A 23,803-nucleotide genomic window follows, 5' to 3' on the forward strand; every position below is an offset into this window, starting at 1 on the left:
CACAAGATGCCATTTTACTATATCCCATTAGGTCCTGGGGACAAGGAGGCCAAACAAGAATGTGATTTCCACGACCCAAACACAAGCGTGTTCAGCTGCCTCTGTTGCTCACGAGGACACCGCAGGCTCACCTGTATGTGAGGCAGAAGAGTGCTGAGGGCCTGGATGCCACCCAAGGCAACAGGAGCATCCTGGGTTCCCCAGGGCTCTAAAGGGCGGGTCCCGCTGTCCTCACGTATGGCTGCTGCGGCTGAGTTGTACGACACTGATGTCTACAACTTAGTGCCAGTGATGGCCCGCCTGTCCGGGAGAATAACACTTGTGCGCTCAAAGAAGGCCTCGGATGGACATCTTGCTGGTGCTGAGACTAAGGGCGTTTGCTACCACGTCTGGAGATCTGAACGTAAGTGCGCTTCAGCAAGCGCCCGAACCACAGTCTTGGATCCGAGCGTGTCCATGTCAGCTGTGGGACACTCCACTGTGAAATCTCCTCAGCTGAAAATGCGCATAATGACTTGTGGAGGACTGTGTGTGGCTCCACACGGACACTGCATGTGATGTAAAATGTACGTACAAAAAAACACAAAGACAATACGGGATTCCAAATGATTAGGGTTTATTAAGAGATACAGGCGAGACTCCCCGCGTCTAGGGAGACATTGAAAGGGAACATGACAGGCAGCAAGAGGCGTACAAGCTTCATGAGTACACCGAGAAAGAAAACATACCCGTGTGGGCTTTCAGCAGTTTCCACGAGTTATAGGTCGTTCCTGAGGAGTTGTTGCGCTGACGTATTTAGAGGGACAGGATAAAGTTCTTGACTACGGAGAGCAAACAGAGATCCTAACTCTGTATCAGGTTGGCTGAAGCTGGCACATGACCCAGAGGAAGGAAAGAAGAAGCGAATCAGGGAGAAGCGGTCCACACTTCATCAGGCTGATTCACAAGATGGCAGACAGGCGGAAGAATAACCGAGATGTTGGGGATTGCGGGCTGGCTTTCCGCAACGCCTGGCAGTGACCGATTCCCAAGTGGCCAGTCAGATGGTGGCTCTTGGCGAGGCAATCAGCAGCAGGAAGGCTGGCAGCAGGATCCAGAGCCCTGGGCTAGGCACCCAGGCAGGCAGCAGCAGGTGGGGTGGTAGCAGGTTCTCGTGCAGTACACGGGGGTTCAGCAACCTGGCTGGCAGCAGCGGGACCCACAGCAGTTTTGTCCACAGCCGCTGGACCCACAGCCGCTGGACCCACAACAGCTGGGCTGGCAGCAGGTGGTCCGGCAGCAGGTGGTGCGACAGTAAGTTGGGCAGCAGCAAGGCTGGCAGCAGCTCGACCCACAGCCGCTAGACCCACCGCAGTTGTGTCCACAGCCGCTGGACCCACAGCAGCTGGGCTGGCAGCAGGTGGTCCGGCAGCAGGTGGTGTGACAGCAAGCTGGGCAGCAGCAAGGCTGGCAGCAGCCTGAACCACAGCCGCTAGACCCACCGCCGTTGTGTCCACAGCCGCTACACCCACAGCAGCTGGGCTGGCAGCAGGTGGTCCGGCAGCAGGTGGTGTGACAGCAAGCTGGGCAGCAGCAAGGCTGGCAGCAGCCTGAACCGCAGCCGCTAGACCCACCGCCGTTGTGTCCACAGCCGCTACACCCACAGCAGCTGGGCTGGCAGCAGGTGGTCCGGCAGCAGGTGGTGTGACAGCAAGTTGGGCGGCAGCAAGGCTGGCAGCAGCTGGACCCATAGCCGCTGGACCCACAGCCGCTGGGCTGGCAGCAGGTGGTCCGGCAGCAGGTGGTCCTGCAGCACGTAGGCTGGCAGCAAGAGGAGCAGCACGAGTGGGTCATGGTGTCGGGGGTGGAGGGTGGGCGGGTCCTGTCCGGAGGTGAGGTTGTCAGATTCTGGTGCCTCCTCCGGTTCTGGGGCTTTTATGCGCTGGACCCCCGAAGGTTAGGCCAATGGGCAGGACTTTCCTTGTTGGTGTTTACATCGTTTTCCATAGTCACTGGGGGAATCATAAACGAGGAAGCGGTTTCCTAAATGCTGGGAATCGTTACTAAATAAGTGTCTAATGGTTTCCTATTTGAGAATAACTCACAGAAACATTTTCCAACGAGAGGAAGGTGGGCACATCAGCAGCATCGTTCTTGTTTCAGTGATCATGGCATCCATCGTGTGATCACGTTCTGCTGGGGTGGCTAGGGTCACAGCAGTGTTCCCTCCCCAGTCTTTGCCCTTAGACTGAATGTGGATTGCGAGTATCTCTGAGGTGAGGGGCATGATGCGGATATGTTCACTGGGACAAATGTGGTAGATCCCTGAGGCCAGTTCCGTTTCCCCACAGAAGCCGGATTCGAGACTCCCACAGGCATATCTGTCTCCTGTAGCACCCAACCCCACCTGCGTATCTCAGTTCGATCAAAGACCCTTGCGTAGCCGATGTCTGGTGTTTTCTCTGCCACATGGCAAGGCAGAAGCAAAGCAGGTGGGGAGAAGCAGCAGCAGCAGTCTGGGACTAAGCAAGCATCAGTCAATATACGTCCTTGTTGAACAGGACCCCTGATTTTCCTAGGGTCGAATGCTTTCACCCGAGGTGGGGCTTTCAGGGGCATAAAGGCGGGGGCAGGATGGGCAAAACCAGGTGAGTTGGGGACTCTAGCCCTAACCTTGTTAGCTAGCCTCGTCAGTGTCCTCACGTCGCTCATTACATCTTTATTTATGGTTGCTCTTTCTTCTTTCTGTCAGGCTGTCTTTCTTTTTCTGCCTTTCTCCCTTCCTCCCTGCATGCCTGTCCATGCAGGTCCCTTCCTTGCACCGTGCCTTCTTTCCTTCCTTCCTTCCTTCCTTCCTTCCTTCCTTCCTTCCCTTCATTCTTTAGTTTCCTTCTTTCTTCTCTTCCCTTTCTCCCTCTCTTCCTCCCTACCCCCTTCCTTCTATGCTTCCTTTCTTCCTCCCTCCCTTCTCCTTTTCCCCCTACTCCTCTCCTCATCCCCCCCCACATTCATATTCCACCCTCTTCTTCTGTCTCTTCCAATGATTTTCTCCATCCGCCCGGCTAATTAAGAACATAGTGGAATGAATGGTGACAACCATAGTCTGCCAAAGACGTCTGAAGCCACCAAACCTATCTCTTGGGTATTGGTGTGTTTGGGACAACTTCTGCCTACCAGCTCTGCACCTCAATGCCTAAGTGCCCTTTTCACACGCAGCAGAATGTCAGGCTGCCTGAGCATGCTACACGGAGAAAACACACTCAACCCTTGCTTCTGGAGAGTGGGTTTATAAAGACTCCAGCTCCCTCGTGGCTGAAATAAGAGAATCTCAGCCTGTGTGTGTGTGTGTGTGTGTGTGTGTGTGTGTGCATGTGTGTGTGCATGTGTGTGTGCGCGCGCATGTGTGTGTGTGTGTGTGTGTGTGTGTGTGCGCACGCGTCTGTGTGCCCGTTTGGAGTTGTACCGTTTCTGAGATACCTTTCAGATTAAAGCTTTGGTTGCAAACTGTGATGCTGGCCTCAAAGTGTTTCTTCCCTGGGACACTTCCCTACACGCGGACCAGTGTGATATGACCTCCCCAAAGAATCCACATTCCTGGACTCTTTACTGAGGAGGAGCTTCTGGAGAACCAAACTCTGACATTCCTTTACCACACTCAGTCTCAATTTCCTCACGTCTACAATGGGAACCTTAATACCTACTTTGCAAATCCCTCCAAGAATTAAAGGGAATGCTCACGAAGGATTTAGTCAACATCCAGCAAATACGCGGAAACATGGGTCGTGTCAGGTTTTCATCTCATTTTGCCAACATCGCGCTCTTGAGAACCAGCAGCGCTAGGCACGTTTGGCCTTGGCAGTCTCTCCAGAGCATCCTGGGTACCTAGTCTCCAATGGTGGCATGTGTCCTGGATAGGGGCCTTCGAAGGTCATCAGAGGTCCCTCCACTGCTCCCAGGAAGTGACCCGGGGCCCTGTCTCCTCTTCCTCTCAGAGCCTGAATCGGCCTCACAGCCCTGAGTGCTGCGTTGGCACCAGTAGTTCAGGACCAGAAGCAGCAGACTTCGTTCCTGACTCCTAGGAATGCCCACGTTGTTGTCTCTTTTTTCTTCCTCACATTCTCCTCACCCCCACGGAGCAGGCATCATTTTTCCCCCCTCGGTTGCTCACACTTCCTCCACAATATACCAGAGCTTATTCTGTTTCCTTAGATGGTTCAGAGCTCATGGATTCCTCAAAGGCCTACATGCCCATTGCACGATCTCTCTGGCCCTGACACCATGCTTCATCAACTCTCTGGGCAGCATTTTGATCACGATGACAAACTGCCTCACAGGAGGGGAGAGACATAGGTTTGGCCGAAAATCACAAGATGCCATTTTACTATATCCCATTAGGTCCTGGGGACAAGGAGGCCAAACAAGAATGTGATTTCCACGACCCAAACACAAGCGTGTTCAGCTGCCTCTGTTGCTCACGAGGACACCGCAGGCTCACCTGTATGTGAGGCAGAAGAGTGCTGAGGGCCTGGATGCCACCCAAGGCAACAGGAGCATCCTGGGTTCCCCAGGGCTCTAAAGGGCGGGTCCCGCTGTCCTCACGTATGGCTGCTGCGGCTGAGTTGTACGACACTGATGTCTACAACTTAGTGCCAGTGATGGCCCGCCTGTCCGGGAGAATAACACTTGTGCGCTCAAAGAAGGCCTCGGATGGACATCTTGCTGGTGCTGAGACTAAGGGCGTTTGCTACCACGTCTGGAGATCTGAACGTAAGTGCGCTTCAGCAAGCGCCCGAACCACAGTCTTGGATCCGAGCGTGTCCATGTCAGCTGTGGGACACTCCACTGTGAAATCTCCTCAGCTGAAAATGCGCATAATGACTTGTGGAGGACTGTGTGTGGCTCCACACGGACACTGCATGTGATGTAAAATGTACGTACAAAAAAACACAAAGACAATACGGGATTCCAAATGATTAGGGTTTATTAAGAGATACAGGCGAGACTCCCCGCGTCTAGGGAGACATTGAAAGGGAACATGACAGGCAGCAAGAGGCGTACAAGCTTCATGAGTACACCGAGAAAGAAAACATACCCGTGTGGGCTTTCAGCAGTTTCCACGAGTTATAGGTCATTCCTGAGGAGTTGTTGCGCTGACGTATTTAGAGGGACAGGATAAAGTTCTTGACTACGGAGAGCAAACAGAGATCCTAACTCTGTATCAGGTTGGCTGAAGCTGGCACATGACCCAGAGGAAGGAAAGAAGAAGCGAATCAGGGAGAAGCGGTCCACACTTCATCAGGCTGATTCACAAGATGGCAGACAGGCGGAAGAATAACCGAGATGTTGGGGATTGCGGGCTGGCTTTCCGCAACGCCTGGCAGTGACCGATTCCCAAGTGGCCAGTCAGATGGTGGCTCTTGGCGAGGCAATCAGCAGCAGGAAGGCTGGCAGCAGGATGCAGAGCCCTGGGCTAGGCACCCAGGCAGGCAGCAGCAGGTGGGGTGGTAGCAGGTTCTCGTGCAGTACACGGGGGTTCAGCAACCTGGCTGGCAGCAGCGGGACCCACAGCAGTTTTGTCCACAGCCGCTGGACCCACAGCCGCTGGACCCACAACAGCTGGGCTGGCAGCAGGTGGTCCGGCAGCAGGTGGTGCGACAGTAAGTTGGGCAGCAGCAAGGCTGGCAGCAGCTCGACCCACAGCCGCTAGACCCACCGCAGTTGTGTCCACAGCCGCTGGACCCACAGCAGCTGGGCTGGCAGCAGGTGGTCCGGCAGCAGGTGGTGTGACAGCAAGCTGGGCAGCAGCAAGGCTGGCAGCAGCCTGAACCACAGCCGCTAGACCCACCGCCGTTGTGTCCACAGCCGCTACACCCACAGCAGCTGGGCTGGCAGCAGGTGGTCCGGCAGCAGGTGGTGTGACAGCAAGCTGGGCAGCAGCAAGGCTGGCAGCAGCCTGAACCGCAGCCGCTAGACCCACCGCCGTTGTGTCCACAGCCGCTACACCCACAGCAGCTGGGCTGGCAGCAGGTGGTCCGGCAGCAGGTGGTGTGACAGCAAGTTGGGCGGCAGCAAGGCTGGCAGCAGCTGGACCCATAGCCGCTGGACCCACAGCCGCTGGGCTGGCAGCAGGTGGTCCGGCAGCAGGTGGTCCTGCAGCACGTAGGCTGGCAGCAAGAGGAGCAGCACGAGTGGGTCATGGTGTCGGGGGTGGAGGGTGGGCGGGTCCTGTCCGGAGGTGAGGTTGTCAGATTCTGGTGCCTCCTCTGGTTCTGGGGCTTTTATGCGCTGGACCCCCGAAGGTTAGGCCAATGGGCAGGACTTTCCTTGTTGGTGTTTACATCGTTTTCCATAGTCACTGGGGGAATCATAAACGAGGAAGCGGTTTCCTAAATGCTGGGAATCGTTACTAAATAAGTGTCTAATGGTTTCCTATTTGAGAATAACTCACAGAAACATTTTCCAACGAGAGGAAGGTGGGCACATCAGCAGCATCGTTCTTGTTTCAGTGATCATGGCATCCATCGTGTGATCACGTTCTGCTGGGGTGGCTAGGGTCACAGCAGTGTTCCCTCCCCAGTCTTTGCCCTTAGACTGAATGTGGATTGCGAGTATCTCTGAGGTGAGGGGCATGATGCGGATATGTTCACTGGGACAAATGTGGTAGATCCCTGAGGCCAGTTCCGTTTCCCCACAGAAGCCGGATTCGAGACTCCCACAGGCATATCTGTCTCCTGTAGCACCCAACCCCACCTGCGTATCTCAGTTCGATCAAAGACCCTTGCGTAGCCGATGTCTGGTGTTTTCTCTGCCACATGGCAAGGCAGAAGCAAAGCAGGTGGGGAGAAGCAGCAGCAGCAGTCTGGGACTAAGCAAGCATCAGTCAATATACGTCCTTGTTGAACAGGACCCCTGATTTTCCTAGGGTCGAATGCTTTCACCCGAGGTGGGGCTTTCAGGGGCATAAAGGCGGGGGCAGGATGGGCAAAACCAGGTGAGTTGGGGACTCTAGCGCTAACCTTGTTAGCTAGCCTCGTCAGTGTCCTCACGTCGCTCATTACATCTTTATTTATGGTTGCTCTTTCTTCTTTCTGTCAGGCTGTCTTTCTTTTTCTGCCTTTCTCCCTTCCTCCCTGCATGCCTGTCCATGCAGGTCCCTTCCTCGCACCGTGCCTTCTTTCCTTCCTTCCTTCCTTCCTTCCCTTCATTCTTTAGTTTCCTTCTTTCTTCTCTTCCCTTTCTCCCTCTCTTCCTCCCTCCCCCCTTCCTTCTATGCTTCCTTTCTTCCTCCCTCCCTTCTCCTTTTCCCCCTACTCCTCTCCTCATCCCCCCCCCCATTCATATTCCACCCTCTTCTTCTGTCTCTTCCAATGATTGTCTCCATCCGCCCGGCTAATTAAGAACATAGTGGAATGAATGGTCACAACCATAGTCTGCCAAAGACGTCTGAAGCCACCAAACCTATCTCTTGGGTATTGGTGTGTTTGGGACAACTTCTGCCTACCAGCTCTGCACCTCAATGCCTAAGTGCCCTTTTCACACGCAGCAGAATGTCAGGCTGCCTGAGCATGCTACACGGAGAAAACACACTCAACCCTTGCTTCTGGAGCGTGGGTTTATAAAGACTCCAGCTCCCTCGTGGCTGAAATAAGAGAATCTCAGCCTGTGTGTGTGTGTGTGTGTGTGTGTGTGTGTGTGTGTGCATGTGTGTGTGCATGTGTGTGTGCGCGTGCATGTGTGTGTGTGTGTGTGTGTGTGTGCGCACGCGTCTGTGTGCCCGTTTGGAGTTGTACCGTTTCTGAGATACCTTTCAGATTAAAGCTTTGGTTGCAAACTGTGATGCTGGCCTCAAAGTGTTTCTTCCCTGGGACACTTCCCTACACGCGGACCAGTGTGATATGACCTCCCCAAAGAATCCACATTCCTGGACTCTTTACTGAGGAGGAGCTTCTGGAGAACCAAACTCTGACATTCCTTTACCACACTCAGTCTCAATTTCCTCACGTCTACAATGGGAACCTTAATACCTACTTTGCAAATCCCTCCAAGAATTAAAGGGAATGCTCACGAAGGATTTAGTCAACATCCAGCAAATACGCGGAAACATGGGTCGTGTCAGGTTTTCATCTCATTTTGCCAACATCGCGCTCTTGAGAACCAGCAGCGCTAGGCACGTTTGGCCTTGGCAGTCTCTCCAGAGCATCCTGGGTACCTAGTCTCCAATGGTGGCATGTGTCCTGGATAGGGGCCTTCGAAGCTCATCAGAGGTCCCTCCACTGCTCCCAGGAAGTGACCCGGGGCCCTGTCTCCTCTTCCTCTCAGAGCCTGAATCGGCCTCACAGCCCTGAGTGCTGCGTTGGCACCAGTAGTTCAGGACCAGAAGCAGCAGACTTCGTTCCTGACTCCTAGGAATGCCCACGTTGTTGTCTCTTTTTTCTTCCTCACATTCTCCTCACCCCCACGGAGCAGGCATCATTTTTCCCCCCTCGGTTGCTCACACTTCCTCCACAATATACCAGAGCTTATTCTGTTTCCTTAGATGGTTCAGAGCTCATGGATTACTCAAAGTCCTACATGCCCATTGCACGATCTCTCTGGCCCTGACACCATGCTTCATCAACTCTCTGGGCAGCATTTTGATCACGATGACAAACTGCCTCACAGGAGGGGAGAGACATAGGTTTGGCCGAAAATCACAAGATGCCATTTTACTATATCCCATTAGGTCCTGGGGACAAGGAGGCCAAACAAGAATGTGATTTCCACGACCCAAACACAAGCGTGTTCAGCTGCCTCTGTTGCTCACGAGGACACCGCAGGCTCACCTGTATGTGAGGCAGAAGAGTGCTGAGGGCCTGGATGCCACCCAAGGCAACAGGAGCATCCTGGGTTCCCCAGGGCTCTAAAGGGCGGGTCCCGCTGTCCTCACGTATGGCTGCTGCGGCTGAGTTGTACGACACTGATGTCTACAACTTAGTGCCAGTGATGGCCCGCCTGTCCGGGAGAATAACACTTGTGCGCTCAAAGAAGGCCTCGGATGGACATCTTGCTGGTGCTGAGACTAAGGGCGTTTGCTACCACGTCTGGAGATCTGAACGTAAGTGCGCTTCAGCAAGCGCCCGAACCACAGTCTTGGATCCGAGCGTGTCCATGTCAGCTGTGGGACACTCCACTGTGAAATCTCCTCAGCTGAAAATGCGCATAATGACTTGTGGAGGACTGTGTGTGGCTCCACACGGACACTGCATGTGATGTAAAATGTACGTACAAAAAAACACAAAGACAATACGGGATTCCAAATGATTAGGGTTTATTAAGAGATACAGGCGAGACTCCCCGCGTCTAGGGAGACATTGAAAGGGAACATGACAGGCAGCAAGAGGCGTACAAGCTTCATGAGTACACCGAGAAAGAAAACATACCCGTGTGGGCTTTCAGCAGTTTCCACGAGTTATAGGTCGTTCCTGAGGAGTTGTTGCGCTGACGTATTTAGAGGGACAGGATAAAGTTCTTGACTACGGAGAGCAAACAGAGATCCTAACTCTGTATCAGGTTGGCTGAAGCTGGCACATGACCCAGAGGAAGGAAAGAAGAAGCGAATCAGGGAGAAGCGGTCCACACTTCATCAGGCTGATTCACAAGATGGCAGACAGGCTGAAGAATAACCGAGATGTTGGGGATTGCGGGCTGGCTTTCCGCAACGCCTGGCAGTGACCGATTCCCAAGTGGCCAGTCAGATGGTGGCTCTTGGCGAGGCAATCAGCAGCAGGAAGGCTGGCAGCAGGATGCAGAGCCCTGGGCTAGGCACCCAGGCAGGCAGCAGCAGGTGGGGTGGTAGCAGGTTCTCGTGCAGTACACGGGGGTTCAGCAACCTGGCTGGCAGCAGCGGGACCCACAGCAGTTTTGTCCACAGCCGCTGGACCCACAGCCGCTGGACCCACAACAGCTGGGCTGGCAGCAGGTGGTCCGGCAGCAGGTGGTGCGACAGTAAGTTGGGCAGCAGCAAGGCTGGCAGCAGCTCGACCCACAGCCGCTAGACCCACCGCAGTTGTGTCCACAGCCGCTGGACCCACAGCAGCTGGGCTGGCAGCAGGTGGTCCGGCAGCAGGTGGTGTGACAGCAAGCTGGGCAGCAGCAAGGCTGGCAGCAGCCTGAACCACAGCCGCTAGACCCACCGCCGTTGTGTCCACAGCCGCTACACCCACAGCAGCTGGGCTGGCAGCAGGTGGTCCGGCAGCAGGTGGTGTGACAGCAAGCTGGGCAGCAGCAAGGCTGGCAGCAGCCTGAACCGCAGCCGCTAGACCCACCGCCGTTGTGTCCACAGCCGCTACACCCACAGCAGCTGGGCTGGCAGCAGGTGGTCCGGCAGCAGGTGGTGTGACAGCAAGTTGGGCGGCAGCAAGGCTGGCAGCAGCTGGACCCATAGCCGCTGGACCCACAGCCGCTGGGCTGGCAGCAGGTGGTCCGGCAGCAGGTGGTCCTGCAGCACGTAGGCTGGCAGCAAGAGGAGCAGCACGAGTGGGTCATGGTGTCGGGGGTGGAGGGTGGGCGGGTCCTGTCCGGAGGTGAGGTTGTCAGATTCTGGTGCCTCCTCCGGTTCTGGGGCTTTTATGCGCTGGACCCCCGAAGGTTAGGCCAATGGGCAGGACTTTCCTTGTTGGTGTTTACATCGTTTTCCATAGTCACTGGGGGAATCATAAACGAGGAAGCGGTTTCCTAAATGCTGGGAATCGTTACTAAATAAGTGTCTAATGGTTTCCTATTTGAGAATAACTCACAGAAACATTTTCCAACGAGAGGAAGGTGGGCACATCAGCAGCATCGTTCTTGTTTCAGTGATCATGGCATCCATCGTGTGATCACGTTCTGCTGGGGTGGCTAGGGTCACAGCAGTGTTCCCTCCCCAGTCTTTGCCCTTAGACTGAATGTGGATTGCGAGTATCTCTGAGGTGAGGGGCATGATGCGGATATGTTCACTGGGACAAATGTGGTAGATCCCTGAGGCCAGTTCCGTTTCCCCACAGAAGCCGGATTCGAGACTCCCACAGGCATATCTGTCTCCTGTAGCACCCAACCCCACCTGCGTATCTCAGTTCGATCAAAGACCCTTGCGTAGCCGATGTCTGGTGTTTTCTCTGCCACATGGCAAGGCAGAAGCAAAGCAGGTGGGGAGAAGCAGCAGCAGCAGTCTGGGACTAAGCAAGCATCAGTCAATATACGTCCTTGTTGAACAGGACCCCTGATTTTCCTAGGGTCGAATGCTTTCACCCGAGGTGGGGCTTTCAGGGGCATAAAGGCGGGGGCAGGATGGGCAAAACCAGGTGAGTTGGGGACTCTAGCCCTAACCTTGTTAGCTAGCCTCGTCAGTGTCCTCACGTCGCTCATTACATCTTTATTTATGGTTGCTCTTTCTTCTTTCTGTCAGGCTGTCTTTCTTTTTCTGCCTTTCTCCCTTCCTCCCTGCATGCCTGTCCATGCAGGTCCCTTCCTCGCACCGTGCCTTCTTTCCTTCCTTCCTTCCTTCCTTCCCTTCATTCTTTAGTTTCCTTCTTTCTTCTCTTCCCTTTCTCCCTCTCTTCCTCCCTCCCCCCTTCCTTCTATGCTTCCTTTCTTCCTCCCTCCCTTCTCCTTTTCCCCCTACTCCTCTCCTCATCCCCCCCCACATTCATATTCCACCCTCTTCTTCTGTCTCTTCCAATGATTTTCTCCATCCGCCCGGCTAATTAAGAACATAGTGGAATGAATGGTGACAACCATAGTCTGCCAAAAACGTCTGAAGCCACCAAACCTATCTCTTGGGTATTGGTGTGTTTGGGACAACTTCTGCCTACCAGCTCTGCACCTCAATGCCTAAGTGCCCTTTTCACACGCAGCAGAATGTCAGGCTGCCTGAGCATGCTACACGGAGAAAACACACTCAACCCTTGCTTCTGGAGCGTGGGTTTATAAAGACTCCAGCTCCCTCGTGGCTGAAATAAGAGAATCTCAGCCTGTGTGTGTGTGTGTGTGTGTGTGTGTGTGTGTGTGTGCATGTGTGTGTGCATGTGTGTGTGCGCGCGCATGTGTGTGTGTGTGTGTGTGTGTGTGTGTGCGCACGCGTCTGTGTGCCCGTTTGGAGTTGTACCGTTTCTGAGATACCTTTCAGATTAAAGCTTTGGTTGCAAACTGTGATGCTGGCCTCAAAGTGTTTCTTCCCTGGGACACTTCCCTACACGCGGACCAGTGTGATATGACCTCCCCAAAGAATCCACATTCCTGGACTCTTTACTGAGGAGGAGCTTCTGGAGAACCAAACTCTGACATTCCTTTACCACACTCAGTCTCAATTTCCTCACGTCTACAATGGGAACCTTAATACCTACTTTGCAAATCCCTCCAAGAATTAAAGGGAATGCTCACGAAGGATTTAGTCAACATCCAGCAAATACGCGGAAACATGGGTCGTGTCAGGTTTTCATCTCATTTTGCCAACATCGCGCTCTTGAGAACCAGCAGCGCTAGGCACGTTTGGCCTTGGCAGTCTCTCCAGAGCATCCTGGGTACCTAGTCTCCAATGGTGGCATGTGTCCTGGATAGGGGCCTTCGAAGGTCATCAGAGGTCCCTCCACTGCTCCCAGGAAGTGACCCGGGGCCCTGTCTCCTCTTCCTCTCAGAGCCTGAATCGGCCTCACAGCCCTGAGTGCTGCGTTGGCACCAGTAGTTCAGGACCAGAAGCAGCAGACTTCGTTCCTGACTCCTAGGAATGCCCACGTTGTTGTCTCTTTTTTCTTCCTCACATTCTCCTCACCCCCACGGAGCAGGCATCATTTTTCCCCCCTCGGTTGCTCACACTTCCTCCACAATATACCAGAGCTTATTCTGTTTCCTTAGATGGTTCAGAGCTCATGGATTCCTCAAAGTCCTACATGCCCATTGCACGATCTCTCTGGCCCTGACACCATGCTTCATCAACTCTCTGGGCAGCATTTTGATCACGATGACAAACTGCCTCACAGGAGGGGAGAGACATAGGTTTGGCCGAAAATCACAAGATGCCATTTTACTATATCCCATTAGGTCCTGGGGACAAGGAGGCCAAACAAGAATGTGATTTCCACGACCCAAACACAAGCGTGTTCAGCTGCCTCTGTTGCTCACGAGGACACCGCAGGCTCACCTGTATGTGAGGCAGAAGAGTGCTGAGGGCCTGGATGCCACCCAAGGCAACAGGAGCATCCTGGGTTCCCCAGGGCTCTAAAGGGCGGGTCCCGCTGTCCTCACGTATGGCTGCTGCGGCTGAGTTGTACGACACTGATGTCTACAACTTAGTGCCAGTGATGGCCCGCCTGTCCGGGAGAATAACACTTGTGCGCTCAAAGAAGGCCTCGGATGGACATCTTGCTGGTGCTGAGACTAAGGGCGTTTGCTACCACGTCTGGAGATCTGAACGTAAGTGCGCTTCAGCAAGCGCCCGAACCACAGTCTTGGATCCGAGCGTGTCCATGTCAGCTGTGGGACACTCCACTGTGAAATCTCCTCAGCTGAAAATGCGCATAATGACTTGTGGAGGACTGTGTGTGGCTCCACACGGACACTGCATGTGATGTAAAATGTACGTACAAAAAAACACAAAGACAATACGGGATTCCAAATGATTAGGGTTTATTAAGAGATACAGGCGAGACTCCCCGCGTCTAGGGAGACATTGAAAGGGAACATGACAGGCAGCAAGAGGCGTACAAGCTTCATGAGTACACCGAGAAAGAAAACATACCCGTGTGGGCTTTCAGCAGTTTCCACGAGTTATAGGTCGTTCCTGAGGAGTTGTTGCGCTGACGTATTTAGAGGGACAGGATAAAGTTCTTGACTACGGAGAGCAAACAGAGATCCTAACTCTGTATCAGGTTGGCTGAAGCTGGCACATGACCCAGAGGAAGGAAAGAAGAAGCGAATCAGGGAGAAGCGGTCCACACTTCATCAGGCTGATTCACAAGATGGCAGACAGGCGGAAGAATAACCGAGATGTTGGGGATTGCGGGCTGGCTTTCCGCAACGCCTGGCAGTGACCGATTCCCAAGTGGCCAGTCAGATGGTGGCTCTTGGCGAGGCAATCAGCAGCAGGAAGGCTGGCAGCAGGATGCAGAGCCCTGGGCTAGGCACCCAGGCAGGCAGCAGCAGGTGGGGTGGTAGCAGGTTCTCGTGCAGTACACGGGGGTTCAGCAACCTGGCTGGCAGCAGCGGGACCCACAGCAGTTTTGTCCACAGCCGCTGGACCCACAGCCGCTGGACCCACAACAGCTGGGCTGGCAGCAGGTGGTCCGGCAGCAGGTGGTGCGACAGTAAGTTGGGCAGCAGCAAGGCTGGCAGCAGCTCGACCCACAGCCGCTAGACCCACCGCAGTTGTGTCCACAGCCGCTGGACCCACAGCAGCTGGGCTGGCAGCAGGTGGTCCGGCAGCAGGTGGTGTGACAGCAAGCTGGGCAGCAGCAAGGCTGGCAGCAGCCTGAACCACAGCCGCTAGACCCACCGCCGTTGTGTCCACAGCCGCTACACCCACAGCAGCTGGGCTGGCAGCAGGTGGTCCGGCAGCAGGTGGTGTGACAGCAAGCTGGGCAGCAGCAAGGCTGGCAGCAGCCTGAACCGCAGCCGCTAGACCCACCGCCGTTGTGTCCACAGCCGCTACACCCACAGCAGCTGGGCTGGCAGCAGGTGGTCCGGCAGCAGGTGGTGTGACAGCAAGTTGGGCGGCAGCAAGGCTGGCAGCAGCTGGACCCATAGCCGCTGGACCCACAGCCGCTGGGCTGGCAGCAGGTGGTCCGGCAGCAGGTGGTCCTGCAGCACGTAGGCTGGCAGCAAGAGGAGCAGCACGAGTGGGTCATGGTGTCGGGGGTGGAGGGTGGGCGGGTCCTGTCCGGAGGTGAGGTTGTCAGATTCTGGTGCCTCCTCCGGTTCTGGGGCTTTTATGCGCTGGACCCCCGAAGGTTAGGCCAATGGGCAGGACTTTCCTTGTTGGTGTTTACATCGTTTTCCATAGTCACTGGGGGAATCATAAACGAGGAAGCGGTTTCCTAAATGCTGGGAATCGTTACAAAATAAGTGTCTAATGGTTTCCTATTTGAGAATAACTCACAGAAACATTTTCCAACGAGAGGAAGGTGGGCACATCAGCAGCATCGTTCTTGTTTCAGTGATCATGGCATCCATCGTGTGATCACGTTCTGCTGGGGTGGCTAGGGTCACAGCAGTGTTCCCTCCCCAGTCTTTGCCCTTAGACTGAATGTGGATTGCGAGTATCTCTGAGGTGAGGGGCATGATGCGGATATGTTCACTGGGACAAATGTGGTAGATCCCTGAGGCCAGTTCCGTTTCCCCACAGAAGCCGGATTCGAGACTCCCACAGGCATATCTGTCTCCTGTAGCACCCAACCCCACCTGCGTATCTCAGTTCGATCAAAGACCCTTGCGTAGCCGATGTCTGGTGTTTTCTCTGCCACATGGCAAGGCAGAAGCAAAGCAGGTGGGGAGAAGCAGCAGCAGCAGTCTGGGACTAAGCAAGCATCAGTCAATATACGTCCTTGTTGAACAGGACCCCTGATTTTCCTAGGGTCGAATGCTTTCACCCGAGGTGGGGCTTTCAGGGGCATAAAGGCGGGGGCAGGATGGGCAAAACCAGGTGAGTTGGGGACTCTAGCCCTAACCTTGTTAGCTAGCCTCGTCAGTGTCCTCACGTCGCTCATTACATCTTTATTTATGGTTGCTCTTTCTTCTTTCTGTCAGGCTGTCTTTCTTTTTCTGCCTTTCTCCCTTCCTCCCTGCATGCCTGTCCATGCAGGTCCCTTCCTCGCACCGTGCCTTCTTTCCTTCCTTCCTTCCTTCCCTTCATTCTTTAGTTTCCTTCTTTCTTCTCTTCCCTTTCTCCCTCTCTTCCTCCCTCCCCCCTTCCTTCTATGCTTCCTTTCTTCCTCCCTCCCTTCTCCTTTTCCCCCTACTCCTCTCCTCATCCCCCCCCCATTCATATTCCACCCTCTTCTTCTGTCTCTTCCAATGATTTTCTCCATCCGCCCGGCTAATTAAGAACATAGTGGAATGAATGGTCACAACCATAGTCTGCCAAAGACGTCTGAAGCCACCAAACCTATCTCTTGGGTATTGGTGTGTTTGGGACAACTTCTGCCTACCAGCTCTGCACCTCAATGCCTAAGTGCCCTTTTCACACGCAGCAGAATGTCAGGCTGCCTGAGCATGCTACACGGAGAAAACACACTCAACCCTTGCTTCTGGAGCGTGGGTTTATAAAGACTCCAGCTCCCTCGTGGCTGAAATAAGAGAATCTCAGCCTGTGTGTGTGTGTGTGTGTGTGTGTGTGTGTGTGCATGTGTGTGTGCATGTGTGTGTGCGCGCGCATGTGTGTGTGTGTGTGTGTGTGTGTGTGTGCGCACGCGTCTGTGTGCCCGTTTGGAGTTGTACCGTTTCTGAGATACCTTTCAGATTAAAGCTTTGGTTGCAAACTGTGATGCTGGCCTCAAAGTGTTTCTTCCCTGGGACACTTCCCTACACGCGGACCAGTGTGATATGACCTCCCCAAAGAATCCACATTCCTGGACTCTTTACTGAGGAGGAGCTTCTGGAGAACCAAACTCTGACATTCCTTTACCACACTCAGTCTCAATTTCCTCACGTCTACAATGGGAACCTTAATACCTACTTTGCAAATCCCTCCAAGAATTAAAGGGAATGCTCACGAAGGATTTAGTCAACATCCAGCAAATACGCGGAAACATGGGTCGTGTCAGGTTTTCATCTCATTTTGCCAACATCGCGCTCTTGAGAACCAGCAGCGCTAGGCACGTTTGGCCTTGGCAGTCTCTCCAGAGCATCCTGGGTACCTAGTCTCCAATGGTGGCATGTGTCCTGGATAGGGGCCTTCGAAGGTCATCAGAGGTCCCTCCACTGCTCCCAGGAAGTGACCCGGGGCCCTGTCTCCTCTTCCTCTCAGAGCCTGAATCGGCCTCACAGCCCTGAGTGCTGCGTTGGCACCAGTAGTTCAGGACCAGAAGCAGCAGACTTCGTTCCTGACTCCTAGGAATGCCCACGTTGTTGTCTCTTTTTTCTTCCTCACATTCTCCTCACCCCCACGGAGCAGGCATCATTTTTCCCCCCTCGGTTGCTCACACTTCCTCCACAATATACCAGAGCTTATTCTGTTTCCTTAGATGGTTCAGAGCTCATGGATTCCTCAAAGTCCTACATGCCCATTGCACGATCTCTCTGGCCCTGACACCATGCTTCATCAACTCTCTGGGCAGCATTTTGATCACGATGACAAACTGCCTCACAGGAGGGGAGAGACATAGGTTTGGCCGAAAATCACAAGATGCCATTTTACTATATCCCATTAGGTCCTGGGGACAAGGAGGCCAAACAAGAATGTGATTTCCACGACCCAAACACAAGCGTGTTCAGCTGCCTCTGTTGCTCACGAGGACACCGCAGGCTCACCTGTATGTGAGGCAGAAGAGTGCTGAGGGCCTGGATGCCACCCAAGGCAACAGGAGCATCCTGGGTTCCCCAGGGCTCTAAAGGGCGGGTCCCGCTGTCCTCACGTATGGCTGCTGCGGCTGAGTTGTACGACACTGATGTCTACAACTTAGTGCCAGTGATGGCCCGCCTGTCCGGGAGAATAACACTTGTGCGCTCAAAGAAGGCCTCGGATGGACATCTTGCTGGTGCTGAGACTAAGGGCGTTTGCTACCACGTCTGGAGATCTGAACGTAAGTGCGCTTCAGCAAGCGCCCGAACCACAGTCTTGGATCCGAGCGTGTCCATGTCAGCTGTGGGACACTCCACTGTGAAATCTCCTCAGCTGAAAATGCGCATAATGACTTGTGGAGGACTGTGTGTGGCTCCACACGGACACTGCATGTGATGTAAAATGTACGTACAAAAAAACACAAAGACAATACGGGATTCCAAATGATTAGGGTTTATTAAGAGATACAGGCGAGACTCCCCGCGTCTAGGGAGACATTGAAAGGGAACATGACAGGCAGCAAGAGGCGTACAAGCTTCATGAGTACACCGAGAAAGAAAACATACCCGTGTGGGCTTTCAGCAGTTTCCACGAGTTATAGGTCGTTCCTGAGGAGTTGTTGCGCTGACGTATTTAGAGGGACAGGATAAAGTTCTTGACTACGGAGAGCAAACAGAGATCCTAACTCTGTATCAGGTTGGCTGAAGCTGGCACATGACCCAGAGGAAGGAAAGAAGAAGCGAATCAGGGAGAAGCGGTCCACACTTCATCAGGCTGATTCACAAGATGGCAGACAGGCGGAAGAATAACCGAGATGTTGGGGATTGCGGGCTGGCTTTCCGCAACGCTTGGCAGTGACCGATTCCCAAGTGGCAAGTCAGATGGTGGTTCTTGGCGAGGCAATCAGCAGCAGGAAGGCTGGCAGCAGGATCCAGAGCCCTGGGCTAGGCACCCAGGCAGGCAGCAGCAGGTGGGGTGGTAGCAGGTTCTCGTGCAGTACACGGGGGTACAGCAAACTGGCTGGCAGCAGTGGGACCCACAGCAGTTTTGTCCACAGCCGCTGGACCCACAGCCGCTGGACCCACAACAGCTGGGCTGGCAGCAGGTGGTGTGACAGCAAGTTGGGCAGCAGCAAGGCTGGCAGCAGTTCGACCCACAGCCGCTAGACCCACCGCAGTTGTATCCACAGCCGCTGGACCCACAGCAGCTGGGCTGGCAGCAAGTGGTCCTACAGCAGGTGGTCCTGCAGCAGGTGGTGTGACAGCAAGTTGGGCAGCAACAAGGCTGGCAGCAGCCTGAACCACAGCCGCTAGACCCACCGCCGTTGTGTCCACAGCCGCTGGACCCACAGCAGCAGGGCTGGCAACAGGTTGTCCGGCAGCAGGTGGTGTGACAGCAAGTTGGGCGGCAGCAAGGCTGGCAGCAGCTGGACCCACATCCGCTGGACCCACAGCACGTGGGCTGGCAGCAGGTGGTCCGGCAGCAGGTGGTCCTGCATCACGTAGGCTGGCAGCAAGAGGAGCAGCACGAGTGGGTCATGGTGTCAGGGGTGGAGGGTGGGCAGGTCCTGTCCAGAGGTGAGGTTGTCAGATTCTGGTCCCTTCTCTGGATCTGGGTCTTTTATGCGCTCGACCCCCGAAGTTTAGACCAATGGGAAGGACTTTCCTTGTTGGTGTTTACATCGTTTTCCATAGTCATTGGGGAATCATAAATGAGGAAGTTGTTTCCTAAATGTCAGGAATCGTTACAAATATGTGTTTAATGGTTTCCTATTTGAGAATAACTCACAGAAACATTTTCCAACGAGAGGAAGGTGGGCACATCAGCAGCATCGTTCTTGTTTCAGTGATCATGGCATCCATCTTGTGATCACGTTCTGCTGGGGTGGCAAGGGTCACAGCAGTGTTCCCTCTCCAGTCTTTGCCCTCAGATTGTATGTGGATTGCGAGTTTCTCTGAGGTGAGGGGCATGATGCTGATATGTCCACTGGGACAAATGTGGTAGATCCTTGAGCCCAGGTAGGTTTCCCGACAGAACTCGGATTCAAGACTCCCATAGGCATATCTGTCTCCTGTAGCACCCAACCCCACCTGCGTATCTCAGTTCAATCAAAGACCCTTGCGTAGCCGATGTCTGGTGTTTTTTCTGCCACATGGCCAGGCAGAAGCAAAGCAGGTGGGGGATTGACCAGTACCCCCGATTTACCTAGGATCAAATGCTTTCACAGGATGTGGGTCTTTCAGGGGCAGAAAGGGGGGCATTATGGGCAAAACCAGGTGAGTTGGGGACTCTAGTCCTAACCTTGTTAGCTAGCCTCATCAGTGTCCTCACGTCGCTCATTACATCTTTATTTATGGTTGCTCTTTCTTTTTTCTGTCAGGCTGTCTTCTCTTTCTGCCTTTCTCCCTTCTTCCTTGCATCCCTGTCCATTCCTTCCTCCCATCGTCCCTTCTTTCCTTCCTTCCTTCTTCCCTTCATTCTTTATTTTCCTTCTTTCTTCTCTTCCCTTTCTTCCTCTCCTCATCCCTCCCCCCTTCCTTCTATGCTTCCTTTCTTCCTCCCCCTTTTCTGCTTTTCTCCCTACTCCTCCTCATCCTCCCCTTTATATTCCACCATCTTCTTCTGTTTCTTGCAATAATTTTGTCCATCCACCCGGCAAATTAAGAACAGAGTGCAATGAGTGGCGAAAACCATAGTCTGCCAAAGATGTCTGAAGCCACCGAACCTATGTTGCATATTAGTGTATTTGGGACAACTTCTTCCTACCAGCTCTGCACCTCAATGCGTACGTGCTCTTTTCATGCACAGCAGAAAGTCAGGCTGCCTGAGCATGCCACACGGAAAAACCACACTCAACCCTTGCTTCCAGACAGTTGGTTTATAAAGACTCCAGGTCCCTCATGGCTGAAATAAGCGGATCTCAACGTTTGTGTGCGTTTCTGTGTGCGTGTGTGTGTGTTTGCGTGTTGTATTGTTTCAGAGATACCTTTCACGTTAAAGCTTTGATTGTAAACTATGATGCTGTCCTCAAAGTATTTCTCCCCTGCGAAACTTCCCTACACCCTGAGCAGTGTGATATGATCTTCCCAAAGAATCCACATTCCTGGACTCTTTACTGAAGAGGAGCTTCTGGAAAACCAAACTCTGACATTCCTTTACCACACTCAGTCTCAATTTCCTCACGTCTACAATGGGAACCTTAATACCTACTTTGCAAATCCCTCCAAGAATTAAAGGGAATGCTCACGAAGGATTTAGTCAACATCCAGCAAATACGCGGAAACATGGGTCGTGTCAGGTTTTCATCTCATTTTGCCAACATCGCGCTCTTGAGAACCAGCAGCGGTAGGCACGTTTGGCCTTGGCAGTCTCTCCAGAGCATCCTGGGTACCTAGTCTCCAATGGTGGCATGTGTCCTGGATAGGGGCCTTCGAAGCTCATCAGAGGTCCCTCCACTGCTCCCAGGAAGTGACCCGGGGCCCTGTCTCCTCTTCCTCTCAGAGCCTGAATCGGCCTCACAGCCCTGAGTGCTGCATTGGCACCAGTAGTTCAGGACCAGAAGCAGCAGACTTCGTTCCTGACTCCTAGGAATGCCCACGTTGTTGTCTCTTTTTTCTTCCTCACATTCTCCTCACCCCCACGGAGCAGGCATCATTTTTCCCCCCTCGGTTGCTCACACTTCCTCCACAATATACCAGAGCTTATTCTGTTTCCTTAGATGGTTCAGAGCTCATGGATTACTCAAAGTCCTACATGCCCATTGCACGATCTCTCTGGCCCTGACACCATGCTTCATCAACTCTCTGGGCAGCATTTTGATCACGATGACAAACTGCCTCACAGGAGGGGAGAGACATAGGTTTGGCCGAAAATCACAAGATGCCATTTTACTATATCCCATTAGGTCCTGGGGACAAGGAGGCCAAACAAGAATGTGATTTCCACGACCCAAACACAAGCGTGTTCAGCTGCCTCTGTTGCTCACGAGGACACCGCAGGCTCACCTGTATGTGAGGCAGAAGAGTGCTGAGGGCCTGGATGCCACCCAAGGCAACAGGAGCATCCTGGGTTCCCCAGGGCTCTAAAGGGCGGGTCCCGCTGTCCTCACGTATGGCTGCTGCGGCTGAGTTGTACGACACTGATGTCTACAACTTAGTGCCAGTGATGGCCCGCCTGTCCGGGAGAATAACACTTGTGCGCTCAAAGAAGGCCTCGGATGGACATCTTGCTGGTGCTGAGACTAAGGGCGTTTGCTACCACGTCTGGAGATCTGAACGTTAAGTGCGCTTCAGCAAGCGTCCGAACCACAGTCTTGGATCCGAGTGTGTCCATGTCAGCTGTGGGACACTCCACTGTGAAATCTCCTCAGCTGAAAATGCGCATAATGACTTGTGGAGGACTGTGTGTGGCTCCACATGGACACTGCATGTGATGTAAAATGTACATACAAAAAAACACAAAGACAATACGGGATTCCAAATGATTAGGGTTTATTAAGAGATACAGGCGAGACTCCCCGCGTCTAGGGAGACATTGAAAGGGAACATGACAGGCAGCAAGAGGCGTACAAGCTTCATGAGTACACCGAGAAAGAAAACATACCCGTGTGGGCTTTCAGCAGTTTCCACGAGTTATAGGTCATTCCTGAGGAGTTGTTGCGCTGACGTATTTAGAGGGACAGGGTAAAGTTCTTGACTACGGAGAGCAAACAGAGATCCTAACTCTGTATCAGGTTGGCAGAAGCTGGCACATGACCCAGAGGAAGGAAAGAAGAAGCGAATCAGGGAGAAGCGGTCCACACTTCATCAGGCTGATTCACAAGATGGTAGACAGGCGGACGAATAACCGAGATGTTGGGGATTGCGGGCTGGCTTTCCGCAACGCTTGGCAGTGACCGATTCCCAAGTGGCAAGTCAGATGGTGGTTCTTGGCGAGGCAATCAGCAGCAGGAAGGCTGGCAGCAGGATCCAGAGCCCTGGGCTAGGCACCCAGGCAGGCAGCAGCAGGTGGGGTGGTAGCAGGTTCTCGTGCAGTACACGGGGGTACAGCAAACTGGCTGGCAGCAGTGGGACCCACAGCAGTTTTGTCCACAGCCGCTGGACCCACAGCCGCTGGACCCACAACAGCTGGGCTGGCAGCAGGTGGTGTGACAGCAAGTTGGGCAGCAGCAAGGCTGGCAGCAGTTCGACCCACAGCCGCTAGACCCACCGCAGTTGTGTCCACAGCCGCTGGACCCACAGCAGCTGGGTTGGCAGCAAGTGGTCCTACAGCAGGTGGTCCTGCAGCAGGTGGTGTGACAGCAACTTGGGCGGCAGCAAGGCTGGCAGCAGCTCGACCCACAGCCGCTAGACCCACCGCCGTTGTGTCCACAGCCGCTACACCCACAGCAGCAGGGCTGGCAACAGGTGGTCCGGCAGCAGGTGGTGTGACAGCAAGTTGGGCGGCAGCAAGGCTGGCAGCAGCTGGACCCACAGCCGCTGGACCCACAGCATGTGGGCTGGCAGCAGGTGGTCCGGCAGCAGGTGGTCCTGCAGCACGTAGGCTGGCAGCAAGAGGAGCAGCACGAGTGGGTCATGGTGTCAGGGGTGGAGGGTGGGCAGGTCCTGTCCGGAGGTGAGGTTGTCAGATTCTGGTGCCTCCTCCGGATCTGGGGCTTTATGCACTCGACCCCCAAAGTTTAGACCAATGGGAAGGACTTTCCTTGTTGGTGTTTACATCGTTTTCCATAGTCATTGGGGAATCATAAGTGAGGAAGTTGTTTCCTAAATGTCAGGAATCGTTACAAATATGTTTTTAATGGTTTCCTATTTGAGAATAACTCACAGAAACATTTTCCAACGAGAGGAAGCATATCAGCAGCATCGTTCTTGTTTCAGTGATCATGGCATCCATCGTGTGATCACGTTCTGCTGGGGTGGCTAGGGTCACAGCAGTGTTCCCTCCCCAGTCTTTGCCCTTAGACTGAATGTGGATTGCGAGTATCTCTGAGGTGAGGGGCATGATGCGGATATGTTCACTGGGACAAATGTGGTAGATCCCTGAGGCCAGTTCCGTTTCCCCACAGAAGCCGGATTCAAGACTCCCACAGGCATATCTGTCTCCTGTAGCACCCAACCCCACCTGCGTATCTCAGTTCAATCAAAGACCCTTGCATAGCCGATGTCTGGTGTTTTCTCTGCCACATGGCAAGGCAGAAGCAAAGCAGGGGGGATTGTCCAGTATCCCCGGTTATACCTAGGATCGAATGCTTTCACCCGAGGTGGGGCTTTCAGGGGCAGAAAGGGGGGCATTATGGGCAAAACTTGGTGAGTTGGGCAC

At 53.9% G+C, this 23,803-nt stretch overlaps 4 protein-coding genes and 2 pseudogenes across 4 annotated transcripts; all 6 read right to left on the reverse strand.

The window, feature by feature from the left end:
* Positions 1 to 1,058: 1,058 nt before the first annotated feature.
* Positions 1,059 to 2,023, reverse strand: LOC128774321 (keratin-associated protein 9-3-like; annotated as a pseudogene).
* A 3,385-nt stretch (positions 2,024 to 5,408) lies between these two features.
* On the reverse strand, positions 5,409 to 6,213 carry LOC128774323 (keratin-associated protein 9-3-like). Its single transcript, XM_053893478.1, is given in 2 exon segments — positions 5,409 to 5,905; positions 5,981 to 6,213. Coding segments are annotated over 2 exon segments (693 nt in total). The 5' UTR covers positions 6,177 to 6,213.
* A 3,522-nt stretch (positions 6,214 to 9,735) lies between these two features.
* Positions 9,736 to 10,693, reverse strand: LOC128774322 (keratin-associated protein 9-3-like). The gene is given in 2 exon segments (XM_053893477.1): positions 9,736 to 10,232; positions 10,308 to 10,693. Coding segments are annotated over 2 exon segments (693 nt in total). The 5' UTR covers positions 10,504 to 10,693.
* A 3,373-nt stretch (positions 10,694 to 14,066) lies between these two features.
* Positions 14,067 to 15,231, reverse strand: LOC128774324 (keratin-associated protein 9-3-like). Its single transcript, XM_053893479.1, is given in 2 exon segments — positions 14,067 to 14,563; positions 14,639 to 15,231. Coding segments are annotated over 2 exon segments (693 nt in total). The 5' UTR covers positions 14,835 to 15,231.
* A 2,907-nt stretch (positions 15,232 to 18,138) lies between these two features.
* LOC128774327 (keratin-associated protein 9-4-like) lies at positions 18,139 to 23,120 on the reverse strand. The gene is made up of 2 exons (XM_053893482.1): positions 22,285 to 23,120; positions 18,139 to 18,249 (listed from the first exon to the last, which is right to left on the reverse strand). The coding sequence occupies exon 1, from the start codon at positions 23,058 to 23,060 to the stop codon at positions 22,425 to 22,427; it is 636 nt and encodes a 211-aa protein (XP_053749457.1). The 5' UTR covers positions 23,061 to 23,120; the 3' UTR covers positions 18,139 to 18,249; positions 22,285 to 22,424.
* Positions 18,256 to 19,024, reverse strand: LOC128774150 (keratin-associated protein 9-1-like; annotated as a pseudogene).
* Positions 23,121 to 23,803: the final 683 nt, after the last annotated feature.

The sequence above is a fragment of the Panthera pardus genome, unplaced genomic scaffold (assembly GCF_024362965.1).
Source record: "Panthera pardus isolate Hobbes unplaced genomic scaffold, ASM2436296v1 HiC_scaffold_3, whole genome shotgun sequence".
Taxonomy (NCBI): Eukaryota; Metazoa; Chordata; class Mammalia; order Carnivora; family Felidae; genus Panthera; species Panthera pardus.